The sequence below is a fragment of the Carassius auratus genome, chromosome 36 (genome assembly GCF_003368295.1).
Source record: "Carassius auratus strain Wakin chromosome 36, ASM336829v1, whole genome shotgun sequence".
Classification (NCBI taxonomy): domain Eukaryota; kingdom Metazoa; phylum Chordata; class Actinopteri; order Cypriniformes; family Cyprinidae; genus Carassius; species Carassius auratus.
In genome coordinates this window covers 18,426,667-18,446,683 of record NC_039278.1, presented here as the reverse complement: position 1 = coordinate 18,446,683, position 20,017 = coordinate 18,426,667, and the positions used below count along the sequence as shown (strand labels likewise).

At 33.6% G+C, this 20,017-nt stretch overlaps 1 protein-coding gene across 1 annotated transcript in view; it reads right to left on the bottom strand.

Moving 5' to 3' along the window:
* Window positions 1-20,017, bottom strand: part of LOC113055508 (ephrin type-A receptor 8-like) — a 66,309-nt gene that overhangs the window by 19,104 nt on the left and 27,188 nt on the right. The window contains exon 3 of the mRNA XM_026221871.1: window positions 12,707-13,370. Coding sequence (XP_026077656.1) covers window positions 12,707-13,370 — 664 coding nt within the window. The remainder of the gene's footprint in view (window positions 1-12,706; window positions 13,371-20,017) is intronic.

The window sequence follows — 20,017 nt, the reverse complement described above, 5'->3', positions numbered from 1 at the left end:
TGGTCAAATATTTGACCTTATCACTTTTAAAGGAGTAGTTCATCCAAAAATGACAATTCTGTCATTATAAAAAAACATTTTAGGTAAGCTTTTTCATGATTGTTTAGATTTTTATATTTTAGCTTGTTTTGAATTAGTTTGTTTTGTTATATATTGCACCTTGAGAAACTGTTTTAAAGGTGCTGTTGTATATAAAACTAAATGTATTAATATTATTATTATTATTATTATTATTATTATTATTATTATCATTATTATTATTATCATATACTCACCCTCATCTTTTCCAAACTTTATTCTGAGTAACACAACAGGAGTAAGTAAATAATGGATCTTAATTTTGGCAAACTATTTCTTTAAGAGACCAAGAGAGTATTCAGGAAGACTCACAAAAACACACACGGAAACACTCTTCATGCTCTCAAACACCGTCAGAACTCTTATGGGAGCCGAACAACAGCTGCTTATGAGCTGGCAGGATTGTCTGAGTGATGAATGATTCTGTCAGTTAAATCATGGCTGGAAATGTGGCGCTCCATCACAGGTCCTCCAAACACACTACCTCTCTCCACTGAAGGGGTTACTGATCGCTCAGGGTCCAGACGCATCCAGCACACTCATGTTAGTGTGTCATTCGCTGCTTCGTATCCGGACCAGCCACACGTACAGCACAGCGGTGAACTGTTTTAAAGATGTATGGAGGCCTGTACTGTTACTGTAATGACTGTTTCCTGTGAGACTCATAAAACAGATGCTCCCATTCAGCCTCTAATATACAACGCAAACATTTCTGCTTTGTTGTTTTAACTTTACATAATGGCTGAATCCCTAAAGGGCCTAACCAAAGTGCATTGTTATTAAGTCCAAGTATAATTTCAGTCAAAGTTTCTTGCACCAAAATGCCTACCCGTGTAGTTTTTGACCCTTAAACAAACTGTTTTTGCTACTGTACCCTCAAAACTTATATTTTTAAAGATCTAAATCACCTCGGTTGGATATAAATCACCTTGTTTGGATAACCAATCACAAATCTAGTAGTAGTTGATGAATAAGCATAAATATTTAAAAGTGGGCGGCCTTATGTTAATGAGCTCATGAATAATGTCAATAAAGTACAGCAGTGGCCACCTGTTCTGGAAGTAGTTTTTCCATTATTTCATAAAAGTAGTATTTATAGTATTTGAAATGTTTAGCATTTTGTTTGAACATTTTCAAGAACTTGAGAATTGGTGGAAATAATAATAGGTACAAGTCACATACAAATAAAAAAATGTGCATAGTAAATTTAACGACTGTAAACATTGATTATAATTAAAAATGTATTTCCTCTCATTACCTTCCTAAAATCTGCACTTAACTAAGCTCCATCTATTTGATCAAAAATATTGTACTCTTCTGAATTATTATTATAATTTAAAATAACTTTTTTATTTAAATATATACTAAAAATGTAATTTATTCCTGTGATCACAGCTGAATTTTCAGCTGAATTTTCTGAATTGGCACATGATCCTTCTTGCTGCTCAGTAAACATGTTTTATTATTATTTATCTGTGTTGCTTCATATATATTTTTAATAACAGTGATACTTTTTTCAGGATTCTGTGATGAATAGAAATTTTAAAAGAACATTTATCTAAAATAGATTTTAATGCATCCCTGCTAAATAAAAGTATTAATTTCTTTAAAAAATAACTAAATAAATAATAATAAATAAACATTTGAACGGCAGTGTGCGAGTGAACGCATAAATTTAATTTATTTCAAAATGTTCAGAATAAATCTCTGAGGCACATCAGCTCATGTTTATGTCAAGACTGAAATCCTTTAACTGCTTGAATGTATTCATTAAAAATCAATTCTCTCTGGAGCTTTTACCATAAAGCAGATTTCTGAAAGACCTGTTTTTGCAGCCTTTTCCTTCTGGATGGACTGATGAAGAAGCTTTGCATTGTGATGCACTGTGCCTTTTAATTATCAAAAGGCAAAGATTTTCCACAGGTTGTGTACAGTACATGCTGTATTATTTCTCTCAAATCATAAAACAAAAACTTCTGCATCTTTCTATCCATGGCAGCACTTTTAGGGGTGACATTAATCAAGGTTAGTGACATTTGGAGCCGGCCAATCCATCCCCAGGCAAAAATCCCTGCAGCAGTGATACCGAGCATGACTGGCACCGTCCGGATCCTGAAGCCATGCGACCAAGATAAGACCTAATGCCCACTGGCCCTCAAACCACATGTGAACGAGTCTCAAGATCGAGCAACCGGAGGGTAAAAATAAATAAAGAAATAAATAAGGATGGATAAGAAGGAGAGAAGATTGCTTGCAAACGTTTGGGCCTTCAAGCTTCAGCTCTGACTATCAAAATGCCAATTCATGCATGAAATTCAAGCAGAAGCACGAGTACAATAACAGTGAACACAGACCACATGACCTTTTGATAGTCATTAAATAGACAGGTCTTTGATTTCAAACAGCGTGGATCATATTTTGCATTACAATACGAGGATTTACCTGCATATTTAACTTACTCTTCAGTCATAATAATGTCTGCGGTTTTGCTAAATGTCCCCTCTGTAGATTTAAAGGAACAGTGCACCCAAAACAAATTTTGCTATCCATTCACTCACTTTTATGTCATTCCAAACAAGTATCTTTTTCAGATAACAAAAGAAAATTGTGATTCATACTGCCAATGAAGCAAAAAAAAAAAAAAAACTGTTAAAATGACTTGATTGATTATGAATATGACATGGCATCATTACATTGGCAGGTTTGGGGTCATGTGGCCAATTATACTGTATATGAAAACATTTGTGCAAAAAAGATTTAAGAGTTACTGAACATATTTCATTTCATTGTACTGCTATCTGCTATGTTCCTCCACAAATAAAACATTTACTAAGTTTTAATAAAGTTAAGGATGTCTTAAATTGCAGCTTTATGTTATGTTCCTTTTTGAAGCTTGACAATATAAAATCATCATCCACTTTCATGAAAAATGGCAGATCGGACATCGAACACCTCCTTTTATATTTCACATGCACTCCATAAATGAAATATGGTAAGATTTCTGTAATAGCATAAAAAAATATGGTAAGATTTCTATATATATTTATATATATATATATATATATTTTTTTTTTTTTTAAGTAAATGTGAAATGTTGAAGCAGAAATTGTGAAATGGTATTTTTCTTGTTTAAAAAAAAATCCAATAATATTTTTGTATATATAAAATAATCGTTTTATTTATAACTTTATAATTTAGTTATAATTTAGTTTGCGTTAAAATGGTGAAATCAAAATATATTTTATATGCAATTCTAATACATCTTAAAAGCATGTGTATATGTAAGTGTATATAATGTAAGGAAACAATACAGGGAGTTAGGGTGGTATAGGGCTAAATGAGGACAAAACTTTCAGTGAACTATTCCTTTAATTGATCCCAAGGCTATAAGGAAGTGCATGAGTTATAAAGCCCACGAACACAACCCCCCATGCACAAATAACCATATACCTCTGACACACAAGCATATCTTAATTTGTGAAAATGGCTTGTGTTAGCCTGAAGAAAGAAGCATAATTCGAAACCAGCCATGTGTAAAAATGTCTATTTATCCCAGAGGGAGGCTTTTAATGGATATATAAGAGGGCCGTAAGGAGTTAATTGTTTGTGGCTCGCAATCTGATATTAACTACACCATGTGGCATAGAGCACGAGGGCAGAGGAGTCTATTATCTAGTTTTTCTCTCATATACTTGCATTAATATGCATATAGTTATATATGTGTTTATGGGTCTGTGTGGACGTGCATCCAGTTTTGCTTCTGTTTTGGCCCTTAATCTTATTGTCTGTAGTTGTGGTTGGACTGCGTCCTTCAAAGATCCCATCTTAAATTTTCTAGGCTCAGGAGGGTAATTGCTATCAGATCAATTCACTCAAGAGAAGTGGTGCCTGTTTCTAAGTGCTTGATAGATGGAGACCAACTTATCTTAATGTGGGGTGACCTTGAAGAGTCATTAACAGTAGAAGGAGAAATGCAGCTGGTGACATTATTGACTTGGAGAATCCTTGTGATGGCGCAGTTAGACTGAATATGGAGTTCAAATGATTAGGCATTTCTGAAATATTTAATAAAAATAAATGAAAAAAATCCCCGGATGAGATAAAATACTAGTAAAAGGCATATTTTTGTTAGACGTAGAGTTTGTTTCTTTATCAACAAATCCATCATTATGTTATTTTAACTTTAAGCAATCACTTCTTCCAGCAGTGTTTTGGACTTATATACGGTGCTTGATCTGTTCATATTTCTCTCTCGATAGTGATGAAAAGCCAAATAGCCCAAAATCTCTATTAATGCTATTGAAAACTGCTTAAATCATCCTAAGGTGGTTTACTGGTCTTATCTGATTTCAGCTAAACAGCTTACATGATTTAACCAAGCAGTTGCTGGTAGCCATTGACTTTCATAGTATGAAAAACAAATCAATGGCCACCAACAACTGTTGTTTAGCAAAACAGCTTCTTATGAGTTAAACAGAAGAAAGAACTCATACAGGTTTGGAACAACTTCAAAGTGAGTAAAAAATAAGAATTATTTTTTTTGGTGAACTATCCCTTTAAATCAGACCAGTTAAGACCAGCAAACCACCTTTAAATAGTGAACAAATCAACACTGGCCATTGAAAGTGCTATAAACTAGTCCAGGTTGTTTTAAAAAGCTCTCAAAATTTCTCAGCCAGACAGAATTGAGGTAATAATCTGCTTGGCCGTCAAAACTCTCACTAACGAGATGCGTCTGCACACGCTGTACGATCTTTGACAGTCGACTCCCAGCAGGGAAGCCCTGTATCTCAGACCACTGCTTCTGTCCGCTGGCTACATCGCACACTTGCTGTAGCGTGAAGCTAATGAAGTCGTTTAATCTACCTGAACGCTCCCACAGGGGCGTCCCACTTTAATTATGTTCTTAAAAGTCTCTCACATGCACTAATAGGCAGAAATGAAACATGGCACCATGTTAACAAATCCTGCTGGAAAAGGGGACCTCAGCACAGATATTAAAAACTTCACGGGCTGGCATTAATTTTAGCAGTTACGGAGGAGCGTAAGCTATGTACTGTATCAAAGTGAGTCCATGATTAGATGCCGCCCCAGTTGGCACAGAGTATACAGAGCATTTATCTCCATTTCTGATGCAACAGGCTTAGGAAAAATAGTCACTCAATTGATTTAAATAGCCTTTATTATATCTTGCCAAATATTTTATTTTATTTTTTTGGACAAGGAATACTTTTAAAAAAATCTAAGTTTACCAATATATATATATATTTTTATTATTATTATTACTCAAAATACAAAATGTTCTTAAATCATATATATTTTAAAATAATATATATTTTCATTATATTAATTCTCTAATTATAATGTAATGAATTTTTCAAATAATATTTTTCACAATTATTACCATTTATGTTGACTATCTACTTACAGTATATATATATACACACTGTATATATATATATATATATATATATATATATATATATATATATACTGTATATTTGATATTTTGCATTATAAAATTTTTCTTTTTTTTTTTTGGTGTGTATTAAAAATTAACGCCCAAAAATATTTACAATTTCTTTACACTAAAGATGTAAACACAGACTGTCATGTAGCGAGTCATTGTTCAACAGGTGTTCATTTTGGTTCCTTTTGGTACTGTGCAACAATCAGTGTATAAAAAAGTCAAAGAGTGTTTTCCTTTGGAAATATTGTGCAGCCACATTAAATGAGACACATGCATCTCTGCTAATGAGCATTAAATGGCAGCTAATTGTTTGATGGAATTGCTGTCACCTATCTAAGCGTGTCTAATTGAAGCGTGCGAAGCGATGCATTTACAGTGCCTCTGACAGAAAGAAGCCATCTGAATGAAAAACTCTGATGTTTTGTGTGTGGCAATTACCAGAGAAAAGCCCAGCGTGCTTTACTTGTTCTTTAGTCTTGATCTATCTTATGAAGTTTCTGCCATGCCGTGGCTTTGTGGATTTTTATCACACGGCCCGTTTGTTGCATGAGAACAATAGCAATGCAAATGGGCTGATAAGACATTCGGTCTTCAGTTGAGGAAATGGAGGCAAGCCTATTTCTGTGCATCTGCCGAGTTTGGTTTAAATTAACAGCGAAAAAGAGATTGCGAGACAGAATATCAGAATCTAAAAATCTGATTATATAATGTGTTTAATAATTTCCCCTCATTATCAACACCACGCTGTCATTCACGTCCCTCCGGTGTCATTACATTGGCAAACACATGAATTTGAATCTACAGACTCCCATAAATTATAATACAAAACATGGATGACCGCTGCATGGAATAAATGAACATATCTTTTGTTTGTTGCCATTACTGACGGTTGGGGAGGGGGGGCCGAGATTTTGAGTGACACGTTGTGAGCTCCTTCTTGCTAAGATAAAATTATTTCCTTTATCAGGAAAAGCCCTTTCTCCATCACTATTCCCCCGTCCGCCCGTCTGTGTCGTGGTTTAAAAGATTAAAAGCTGTCACCACAATGGCATAGTTGCGTGCAGGGCTTTAATACTGTCCACTGGAGCCCCCCGATTTCTCATTTAATCCCTGTGTAATATGTTGGCCAGAAAACACTCACGCTGTACACAATGTGTGCCCAGCTAAGACACAGAAAAGCCTAATTAGTCGCCCACCCTACCCCTCCGCCCCCCCGTAAATCCTCATTCTTTCCATTTACAGCCACAGTATCTGGTTTTGTTATCAGGGCCACCCATGTGCTGTAGGCTGCTATTGTTTTGCTTTATTTGACATACACTGTGGCTCAAATGAAACAGTAAATGACTATTTATGTGTTGGATTTAAACTACGAGCCTCCAGACATATAGACATGCTCTGGGCTCGATATAAGTTAAATAAGATAAACACACGTTTCACATTTGTGATTTCTTAAACATAAAAATTATATTCCCTTTGCAAGTGCCTTACTGTAAACATAATATTTTTCAAAAAATAACTCTAATTACTAAATTCCTCTAAAAACTAATTATTTTCTACACTTTTATTTTCTTGTAAATGAGCCATGAAAACGAATAAACAATTGATGGTTAATGTTTGTATTAAACCTGAAACATGACTTCAAGAACATGTAGTACATTGTAAAAATTCATATACATCCCTGCTCGGCTTAATAAAGTATCTAAAAATATAAATCTACTGTACATCACACTACACTTTAGCAAAGGTCTGTTTTCATGTCATGTCAAATCTCCCTGCTAACACAGTTAAACGGTTGATTGTGCTGCATAAGCACAGATGGTGCCCTCTTCCACTGCTTAAAAATGATGTCAACAGACTTTTAAAAATCATAACCCAACATTAATTGGGTAAAGTTATATGGATCATTCTGTGTCAACTAGTGGTCCCCTGTAAATTTACTGACTAAACTACTACTTTTATAAGCATGCAAACGTTGGTGAAAAAAATTAAAAAGTGCTTTTTCACATTTTTGAATGATCGGCTTTGGCAAATAATGCAACAAAGATTGCTAAAGTCAACAGATTTTGCTTATAGATCTACCAATCTCTGCGTAAAAAAAAATAATAATGATGATGCCATCTTTCTGAAGTCATTTTTACCCCCCTCTAATCTATATCTGACATGTACCATTTTGGCTTTTATCACTATATATGTTTATCTAAAAATTTGAGCCAAGGAAGTTTCTGAAATTGGGTTGATTTGACACAGAATGACCCATATCTAAACACCACATTAAACTGATCTTTGAGGGATCTGAATGCATAATAGCGAATAGAGGCCTAATTTAACACTAAATTAAGAGGTGCTAGTGAGGCCAGCAGGGGGTGCTCACCCTGTGGTCTGTGTGGGTCCTAGCGCCCCAGTGTAGTGATGGGGACACTATACTGTCAACAAGCACCGTCCTTCGGATGAGACGTTAAACCGCGGTCCTGACTCTCTGTGGTCATTAAAAATCACAGGATGTCTTTCAGAAAGAGTAGAGGTGTGACCTCGGCATCCTGGCTAAATTCGCCCATTGGCCTCTGACCATCATGGCTTTCTAACAATCCCCATGTCTACTGATTGGCTTCATCGCTCTGTCTTCTCTCCACCGGTAAGCTGGTGTGTGGTGGGCGTTCTGGCGCAATATGGCTGCCGTCGCATCATCCAGGTGGATGCTGCACACTGGTGGTGGATGAGGAGATACCCCCTGTCTATGTAAAGCGCTTTGAGTGTCTAGAAAATTACTAGTCGCTATATAAATGTAAGGAATTATTATTATTATTATTATTATAACACAGTCGACACATGCAAATAAATAACACGATCATTCTCAGCTTATATGCAAAGCCAGTTCCTCACATCTCTCAAACCACATCATATTTTCACTTGTTGTCAAGTCTGTGAGAAATAAACATACACTTGGAGGTCTATTAAGTGACAAGATCGAATCTGTCTGCTTAGTAAATTCATAATCTGATTGGCTGCTTTCAGATGCTTGATCTAATGTCATAAATTAAAACTCTGCAGCTCTCTTCCTTTCCTTTTCATTCAATTGTATACTGTCAGAAAATAAACATCATTATCTAAGAGTGACAGACTAAAGCATTCTGAAATGTCCTTACATGACGCCAGCGGGCTGCTGATGTGTCACCTCATGAAAGCCAGCGAGATGCCTAACAATCATTAACAAATGCTAGATTCTACAGAGGAGTTCATAATTATAATCTGTGAGAGCATGAATAGTGAAAATTGGTGGCTTGCTTGGATTGTGAAAAGCTGGCCTCTTCGACAATGTACAGCAGCTTTTGATTGGTTTTCTGCGGAGATAGAAATGCTATGACATGCAGGAAAAAAATTGTAGGCTAATTCGTTCCCTCAATGTACTAAAACGTGCACACGATTACTATTGCGTTCCCTTGATTTACTATTTCGTTCATTCGATTTATAAATAGTGCGCACGATTTACTAATTCGGAACGCAATAGTAATCGTGTGCACATTTTATTACATTGAGGGAACGAATTAGTAAATCGTGCGCACAATTTATTTATTTTTTCTTGTATTTCATGTGCGGGGCTCCGTAGTTTTCAAATCATCTAATATCACAAAATGTTATGAAGTCAGACTTGTAGGCTTTTTAAAAAAACTCAATAACTAGCAAAATTCTTCAATAAACAATCCATTTCGGACAGAAAGCTTGGACAGAAAGCTTTGCTTTGAGGTTTTTCCTGTGTATTGTTAATGCAAGACAAGACATTAAAAATGACTTAAGTAATGTCATACTTATGTCACATGATGAGTACAAACAGTAGCATGCAACATCATACAAGCAGGTAACTAACTCTAATAACTAACTAATGAACTAACTAACTAACTATAACTCTAGCAATATCCATTAAAATAGCTTTCTAATCTTTTTGTATTCTGTTTTCTTTACATTTATAATACAATTAACAAGCGAAAAAAGACCTCTAACACTAGCTTGCTCTATTCTTTTTTTTTATTCTGTCTGATTTATATTTATTAATCATATTATTAAAAGCCCTTGCCACATGTACTGTGTTTAAACTAACTGAGACTTGTTCTAGCACTTTTGAGTGCTTCCGTTGTCCTCATTTGTAAGTCGCTTTGGATAAAAGCATCTGCTAAATGACTAAATGTAATTGTAATGTAAATGTAAATAGATATAAAATGCAACATTGCAGTGAATACTACACGTTCAACAGGTTATACAGTAAATACCTTCAACAGACACACACTTTTACAGTCCCAGCGAGTAATCAGACCAAACTCACTTCTGCAATGCATGCTGGGAAACCAGCAGTGCCACAATATATTAAATTGCTTTTTTGAACTCAGAATTGAGTTGAAATAGAAATTTAAAAATCTGTAATATTATAAAAGTCTGATCTATTACTTGTGATGAATGTATTGTGTCCCTGCTGAACAAAATTATGAATTTCAATGATATCTCTGTGCTATTTTACTATTGTTTGATATAATGTTTTAAAAATATATTTGATTTTTATATTTTTTGCTTTCATGTTAATTTTAGTTAAACTTTTAAGTAAGTCTGTTTTTTTAAGATTTGGTTGTTTTAAAATATTTCTACATAGTTTTAGTAAATTTTTATTTCAGTTTTAATTTTAGTTATTTTAGGTAAACTAATTAAAAATGTTAAATGTTGCCTTGGCAACTAGATGAAATAAAATGAGTTTACGTTTTTATATTTTATTAACTTATTTTAAATTGTATTTATTTCAGTTAAGACTCAGTTAACACACACACACACATATTCTTTATACACACATTGAATAAAAGTAAATATTTGCCACCAGTAAGACATTTTTTTATATATTATTATACATTATTATTGTATTATTATGGATTATAATATATTAATAGTTATTTATTTAGCAAGGACACATTAAAATTATTCAAAAATGGCAGTAAATACATTTAAATTGTTTCAAAAAATTTATATTTAAAATAAATGTTTTTTTCTAACTTATATTATTATTTTCATTATAAATTTTATCATCAGCACAGCAATCTGTGTAAAAGGTTGTCTTCAGTTCAAAGCTAGAAAATCTGACATGACCTAATCACAAACTGACAAAAACACAGCAAAATCTTAAATATTAATTGATAATTTTACATCACCACATTTGATGTTTATACTGTACATTTCTAAAAATCCTGAAAAGTTGTTTCATTCCATACTCTTCAGTATGGCCTCAGATCTTTGGATCCCGCTGTATTTTCCGATTGTTAACCCCAGCACAGCATCACCGTGGCTCTCCGAACACAACTGTTTTGCATGGAAGCCTGTTTACAAGCACTCATGAATAAGTTAGCCCACAGCGACGGCCGAACACGTGGGGAAGACACTCTCTCTTGAATCTAAGCAGGTTAAATCAAGTTGCCAAATGGAGTGGATTTGACAAGGCTCCTGCTACCCCAATGAGCATAATCTCATCTCCTCTGAAATAGATATTTTCCCTATTTTCACACTGGACCGGGAGACCCGGGAGTAATGGCTGCCACTGGAAAACCCAAAACAGAGCTGACAGGAGTGAGACGTGAAGCTAGTGCTCTGTTTTGATCGGCACTTAAAGCCCATCGCTCGGCTCTCAGTCAAAGAAAACGGGAAGCCTTTTGACATTTTCTATTGCGACGACATGCAATCCTTCCACGGGGGTCTGTGCCTAAGGCTTTAGAGTGGTATGCTGTTTTTTTTGTTTTTTTCGCTGTGTCCTAGAGCAGCCCAGTCTGGCGTGTTGGGTTTGTCCCTGAGATGTGCGTGACTAGAGGAGGACGCGCTCACTGAGAGAATTAGCACAGCGACCCAGTTTGACTCTGCGGCTCAGACACTTAACCTTTACTGACACACACAGACAGTGGCAGCACTTTAGAAAGGAGGCAGAGGAAAAGGAAAAGGATTGCTGTGAGTACTATTAGCCACAGATCGAGCAGAAAATTACCTGACAAACAAGGAGTTTGTGACCGCTTGAGTAATACGTTCAAAACAGAATGCCCTTGTACCGGCAACACGAGGGGAAATTGAATTAATAACAATTTCCACAGCATTTAGTCATGTATCCTGTAAAATATACAGTGGCTGCTCATTCCAGTGCAATGAGAAGTGCTAAAACGAGCTGGTAAATATAATTGAGAAACTATTGAAAGAAAGAAACATAATAATATAACAAAGTCCTTTTTTTAATGGTTTAACACAGAACTAAAAATATAATATAATATAATATAATATAATATAATATAATATAATATAATATATGGGCATCACCTTTGCTACTTTAAAAATTAAAATCTTCAATCTTATAATATAATATAATATAATATAATATAATATAATATAATATAATAAAATAATATAATATAATATAATATAATATATGGACATAACCTTTGCTACTTTAAAAATTAAAATCTTCAATCTTATAATATGATATAATATAATATAATATAATAAAAATAATCCTTTTTACATCCTTTTTACCTATGTCAAAAAAATGTGACATAAAATATTATTTTATTATATATTTAATACTTTTTTTAAATAATAATAACCATATAAATAAAAATATTTATATTATTCATTATGTGTCTTATCCTCTTTACAGCACAGCAGAAATAAATACATATTATATTTTAGTATTTTAGTATTAAACATTAAATATCAACATTATTATTTTTTTTTAAATGTGTCTCTAAAATCTTCCTATATACAACAGAACAGAACAGAACACACACACACACACACACACACACACACACACACACACACATATATATATATATATATATATATATGATAATTGTCTACATTTTTTTCCCTAATTGTTATATCCAACATTTATATTTTATGGTTCTCATTAAGGCTAAGAACACACCTCTAACCCTACGAATTTAACCTCAGCATGTATCTCATCCCACTATAGACGTCCTGAAGTCCTATCAGATAACAAAACTGCTTTCAGCTGAAGAAGAGACATTAGCTGCATCTAGTGACCAAAATATGACAGACTGGACTGGGAAATGCTCAAAGGTGCTTAAAGATGGTGAAAAAGCAACTGAATTCATGCAGAATAATAATAATTAGAGCACTGTCACTGACCGATGCAGTTGTCTCTGTGCTCCTCAAAGCCGGCACTGCACACGCATCGTCCAATAGGAACGAGCCACTCGCCCTCAGCGCTGCAGTACATCTTAGGAGTGTCTCTCTCCTCTGCGTGGTCCACACACTGACCTCTGACCTCCACCAGAGAGGACGAGTCGGCCCCCGTGACCACGTCCGTGAAGACGGCCAGGTTGCGAGCCATTCCCGTGCAGCGTTTGTAATACACTCGGACGGACAAGACAGCGATGCAGGCTCCTATATCCTGGAAGGCCAAATAGAAGCCGCGTTTGCTGAGCGGCCCGACGCCGCGGATCTCAGTGTTGAGCTTGAGTCTCCTCACACCCAGGTCCACGTTAGTGAAGCTCTCGTCGGCCGCGATGGTGTCGATCTTGGAAAACTGACTCTCCCAGATGCTGCTGCCAACGTCGCGGTCGGTTTCGTAGTAGTAGAGGTTAAAGGTCTCCTTGCAGGTCCCGAGCACACCTGGCATGCTGTTGCAGTCTCTTAATGTGAATTTCATCTCGATGTAGATCCGCCGGGCTCCGTCTCGCTGGATCCAGTTGGTCCGGAGCCAGTTGTTCTGGCTCGGGCTCATAACGTTGCACACCTGGTACGTGTGGATGGGGCTGAAATACTCGTCCATTTCATTGATTGCATCCCACTGGCAAAGACAGAAAGAGAATCAGGGTTATTATCACTAACTGAAAACTAAAACCATTAAAAAACATTTTCATTACATAAAATAAACATTAATAGAAATTACAGATAATCTTAACAAGTTTTTTTTTTTTAACTAGTTGCCATTGTAACATTGCCATTTTCATTTGCGTTAATGATGAAGTTCTAAAATAACAAAACTAAATAATAATAATGAATAAATAAAAAATTACTAAATCCTGCCAAAAATTTTAATGAAAACAGAAAATCCTAAAATATAGCCTAATTTAAGAAATTAACAAAAATAGTTTATATATATATATATATATATATATATATATATATATATATATATATATATATATATATATATATATATATATATATATATATATATACACATACACACACACACACACACTATTTTTGTATATATATCATTTATAATGATGATTATTAGAAATAAATAATTACAATTTATTATCAATTTAAAATAAAATAAAATAAACATGCTGGGATCATGACTAGATGAAACAAGCTAATGGCAAGTTACTATTTAAAATATTAATAATTACTATATACAGTTACAGTTTTCTCTGTGAATAAAATAAAATAAATAAAATAATAAAGCCAGTGAAAAACAAAAACAGAAAAGTGAACCTTTAAGTAGAGGAGATTACACGCTTAAACTGTGCTGTTGCAATCACCTCTTTAATGCAATAGAGATCTTATTTGTGGATTTACATATTTACAGTGTGAAGATTCTTATAAATCAGTCCATTATGATTTCAACAGCATATCTCTTTTCACAGCAATGTGCATGAGAGCTTCTTTAAAACGTTTACATATGCATTGCGGTGCATAAGATTAATATCATGATGAATGTGTCCTGCATTTCCTTAATAACGTCCAGAATCCCTCGTTATTCATGGGTGGTTTTGTGCGGTTTAAGCAGTTTCTTATGCATTGCAAATAATCAGGCATGAATAAATATTTTATTATGACTTGCGAATGAACTTACAGATTCATATAATGAGCCTGAAGCAAAAAAATAAAAAATAAAAAATAGAAATGCTGATCAGTCTGAATGAAGCCGTCCACAAGCAGTGAATTTCATCTACTGTATCGGTCACAAAACACCAAACCCAATAAACAGGTAAAATATTGCAAGAGATCTAACTAAAAGAAATTGCTCCTAAGTTAAATACAGTTTTCAGTAGTGTTGTTTTTTCAAAATACTGTAGCGTTCCCTGTATGTAGTGGAAGCAGGTAGCATGACAAAACATCACTGCTTTTAATGTGAAACTTTACTGTGCACACATTTATACAGCGGTGAACTCAAGAGTTAATCAATCCTCATTTTCTAAACTGCCTGCTGTTCACCTTATTTTTGACATAAGAGTGGGTATAACCCTTTTTTAACTTGAATGTGCAAGTCTTCTGGAGTCCAGTGCCAGGTTTATTGAATGAACAAATCTTAATTTGGGTGACAGAATTAAACTTACACTAAATACTATCAAAATAAGACAATAGTATACAACAAATAAACCACAGCAAAAGCAAAGCAAAAAAAATTATTTGTAAAATAAAATAATATATATATATATATATATATATATATATATATATATATATATATATATATATATATATAAATTCAAATATATATGAAAAAGATTTTATAAATATATTTGGTGATTTGACCCTCCCTGCTGGGAAAATAAAATAAGAAAATACAGTACTATACATAACAGGATTAAAAACAGCATGTAACTAAATATTTAAACACACACACACACATATATTATTTAATAATAATAATAATAATAATAATAATAATAATAAAAACAAAATAAAATAAGAACTGAATATAAATATTAAAAACAGCAGCATGTAACAATATTTTGGGAAAATATTGTTATTAATATATAATAATAAAATAAGAATAAAATTTGAATTATTAATATAGCACTATACAGAATATACAAAAAATTTACAAAAACTGCAGCATCTGACTAAATATTCGGAATAAGTTATAAAGAAAAAGATGCAAAATATCTATGGTCACCTTTTCGTTTGAAATAATCATAAAAAAATCATTAACAAATAAAAAATAACTATACAGAATACAAAGTGCAAAAGTCAGAAACAGCAGCGTGTAACTAAACTCTGTCCCTGCTTGAACTGCTGGAAATGAATACTGGAGTTTGCCCGTCATAAAGCAGCTTCCTCAACACTGCTGATAAATAATTCAAATCTGGCTTCCTCAAGACTTCTAGAAACACTGATGAAATATGCTATACAACTTTCATCAGCGTGAACAGTGTGAAAGAGTGACTTTCAGGTAGAGGGCCAAGAACAACAGCACTCAGCCTTAACGAAAGTCCCTCGCCTCTCCTCACCGCAGACAGACCAGCGCAGGTAGAGCGTATGGAGAGGAGAGCCTTATTTTAACACTGCTGTCTGTCTGTAATTAGCTCGTCTCTTCCGTCCTGCTCATGAAATAGTTAAGCAGCGAGTTGAAGACTAGCAGTGCTGTGAAAGACCTCCAGTCCGACTGGGGTTCAGCCTCGTGAGAAGGAGCCAGTATGTGCCGCCACACAGCGAGTCTTTCATCTCTGGAGCTCAGAGCTCACACCACTGAATATTCACTGCTAATTAAAAGCGGAGGGCTGCTGGATAAGCAGAGTGGACAGATGATGAAGCTCGGGAGAGGGGAACTGTGAAAAAGGAATGTTATTGTTTTATTATGTACTGTGCACAACAATATTCTATAGTTGGCATTAGCATAAACATCGTCTATGGCCAGGTTTCTGATTAGTTCAGCAGGTAAGCTACATGTTATAGCTAGCAATCAGGCTTGATTACATCCCGTTTAAAGCACATTTTTGGAAGATTTAATTATACAGTGTCAAAAAATAATAAATGATATTTATATATAATGCATATAGCTTGTTATAAAAGATGTCACATCTGCATCTGTGCATTTGTTCCTTAGTAGCAGCAAAAGAGCATCATGTAGCATTATGTTGTTATTGGAAAATGATGGTTTTGCTGCCTGTGGAGAGCCTGGGGATGATGTGTTTTTAGCCTGATACTCTTCCAGGCTAATCTCATATCTATTTTCTCCTCTATGGATATTATTTCACGTTCTTACATGATATACAGCGAGATAAACAACAGGCAGACATGAGAACAAGGCTGAGATGTGTTTGAGAGAACTGATGCTGTGAAGGCATCACAAACCTAACATCAAAAATAGTTTTATTATATGAAATAAAGCTTAAATAAAATTGAATATAAATATAGAAAAAAAAAAAAACTTTAACTGAAAGTTCCAAAAAAATAAACCTAAATTAAATGAATAAATAAAATGGCAAAAGCACATTACTAAAAGTATACTAACACTTAAACTAAAATTAAAATAAAAAAGAATACAAATTACAACTAGATAAAAAAATTAGTTAAACTAAAATTAAAACTTATTAAAAGCAAAAACCTTAGCAAACAACAAAAAAAGTTTAAGCTGAAGTACTAAAATTACTAGAACTGAAAAAAAAAAAAATTAAAAACTACACCTTTTCAACCAAATGCAATAAAATACTAAAATGACTAAAACAAAAATAAATAAGGGCAAAATATTAAAAATAAATTAACATCACAAAAGCACATTACTAAAATTATAAAAACTCATAATAATAATAATAATAAAAATAAAAAAGTTATATGATATGATATAAAAATGACCTTGGCCACCAACTTAAGCTAACTCAGAAAAGCCTCATAATGCTTTGTATGGGTCGTACCTGCTAGCAACAAAATCTTTTCTTTGCTAACAAGCACAAAAGTGTTAACATAGACAGTGGTTGGAAAAGCAGAAGTTTAAGGCCATCATACAAACACAGTACTCTCACATTCAGCTCCCACTGGCTTCGAGTAGATCGTCTCCTCTGAATACATTACGGACACAGCCGGCCTAATTGAAAGGGAAAAGGCTGACCTCAGAGGAGGCTTGAGCTCGGCCACCATGAACTTGGCCTCTTCTCACGAGTACATCTTCCAAAGCAGCAGATTTCCTCACTTTCCTGGCCTCACCTCGGCCCGTGATTCCCGTGAGGAAACTACAAAAAGTCTCTTACGGTAATTAAAACGTTGGATTCGAGCGAACACCGTAACCAGCCTCCCACTTTGAGTCTTCAGCGGTTAAATTGAATTTGTCCTTACACTAATGATTAGATTAGAGAGTCTGTTCAAATCTAACACTTTTCAGGTTAACTCGAGGGCTGCAAGTAATTCCTTTAGTTCTTTCATGAGGTTTCCGATAAAAGTCTGCGTTTTGTTTTAGCTTCATTACATATTAGACGATCAATGAGAGAGAAAGATTGAAATTAATCAAAGTGACGGTACGATGAGCTACAATGAAAATCTTTCTGCTCAGATATTGTTCATTTAATTGAGACACTTTTTTATGTAAATGAAGCTAATCTTAATCTCCAGATCAATATAAAAGGTATTAATCTTTTTTTTTTAATGCAGATACATGGCTTCTCAGATCTAGCAACTTTTAATTAATTGATACAGTTCAATGACGTTGGTGAAGCAGTATTATAAGAATAACAAAATAAAATAATAATAAATAAATTAAGATTTTAAATACATTTTAATAATTAATTTTTAATAAAGTAATTAATGTTTTACTGAGCAAAAGTTCCGTAGAAAAAGATTATTGGACTCTAAATTTTTATTCATTAAATTAAACAGCTTTAGAGAAGATATAAACAAAAAATGAATAAATTATTAAATTATATTAATACAATAATAAAATACAATAATATTTACAATACAAAATAAAATAATATATACAAAAATACACTTATAATTAAACAAATTCTTAATTAAATTAATATGATAAATCAATTTTAATTGTTAAATTTTAATTAATCCATTAATGTTTTAGTGATCCAAATTCCCTCTATTAATTTCAGTTCCTCGGTGTAATCAGAAAATATTGTTGGACTAGAAACTTGTATTCATTTAATTAAGCTTTACACAAAATAAACAAGAATTTATTTAATTGTGTGTGTGTGTGTGTGTGTGTGTGTGTGTGTGTGTGTGTGTGTGTGTGTGTGTGTGTGTGTGTGTGTGCTCAGAAGTGTGTGCTCAGCTTAGTTTGTTTCTTCATCTCAACAGATTTGAAGAAATGTAGCATGACATGCTCGCCAATGGATCCTCTGCAGTGAATGGGTGCCGTCAGAATGAGAGTCCAAACAGCTGATATAAACATAAAAACCCATCAATATATTTGTTTAGAATGGTTTTGGATCGTTTTAGCTTGTAAAGAGTGTTTAATATGTGCATATTTCACTACTGATTCAGACAAAACGTCTTTTTCACTGTAGAACGCAATAAATAGAGGATTGCATTTAAGCTGGAAACAATGGTTTCAATTTAAAAATGGTTTTGTTTCTTACAAACACAGTTTTTAATTTCACCAGACATTAGTTGATGAACTGGAGTGGTGTGGATTATTGTGATGTTTTCATCAGCTGTTTGGACTCTCATTCTGACGGCACCCATTCACTCCAGAGGATCCATTTGTGAGCAATATGTTCCAATGAAGAAACAAACTCATTTACATCTTGAATGGTCTGAGTGTGAGTACATTTTTAACAAATTTTCATTTTTGGGTGAACTATTCCTTTAAACAGAGAACTCCAAAATGTTTCCAGTGCTATCAAAGATCAATAACATTTTCCTCTGAGCAGATGTCTTCACTGGCCACTCATATAATACTCTTGTACAAACACTTTTTTTTTTTACATCAAATATCTACCCACATTTTGGTCAATGGAGGGACTGAGAGAGCTCTCAGACTAAATCTGAAATATCTTAAACTGTGTTCAGAAGATGATCCGAGGTCTTACGGGTTTGGAATGACATGAGGGTGAGTCATTAATGACATCATTTAGATTTTTGGGTGAACTAACCCTTTAATAAGACATGCTATACATACTAAGACATACTATCATTTATTATATAATTTGAATATTACTTAATTCATGATAATCATATTTTCACTCTATTAATTTTTTTATAATTTATTTATACGCACAATTTAAGTTACTTTTAACTTTTTGGCCTTTTTTCAAATATATAAAATGTAATATTTATTATATAAAGAAAATAAGGTAAAATTTTACGTCATTCAAACTAAGAAAAAAAGACACGTTGAGACCCTGAAGCATTTTTATATTATCAAGAAAAATGATATAACATGAAGTATATGAATGAATGAATGAATGCAATAATATCATACATTACAGCATTTTTGTATTTATTTTTTACTATTCATGAGTTTAAATGTTGCTTTAGTGTTTACATGTTATATTATATATAATCTTTTTTTCTTCTTTTTTTTTGCATAATATAAAAAGAAATGCAAATGTACACCCTCTTAATCATATAATACTTTATGATTTATTATTGGCTCAGACTAAAGTTTATTGCTCACTTTGTTTGAATGCTTGTCACGTATTTACCCACATTCAGGTTTTACTTTTAATGCATTAAGTTTGGCACCCGAGGGTGTTTCTCGGCCCTTTGCGAATGGTCTTGACGTGAATACAGCATGATGCAATCATTGCACGTCTG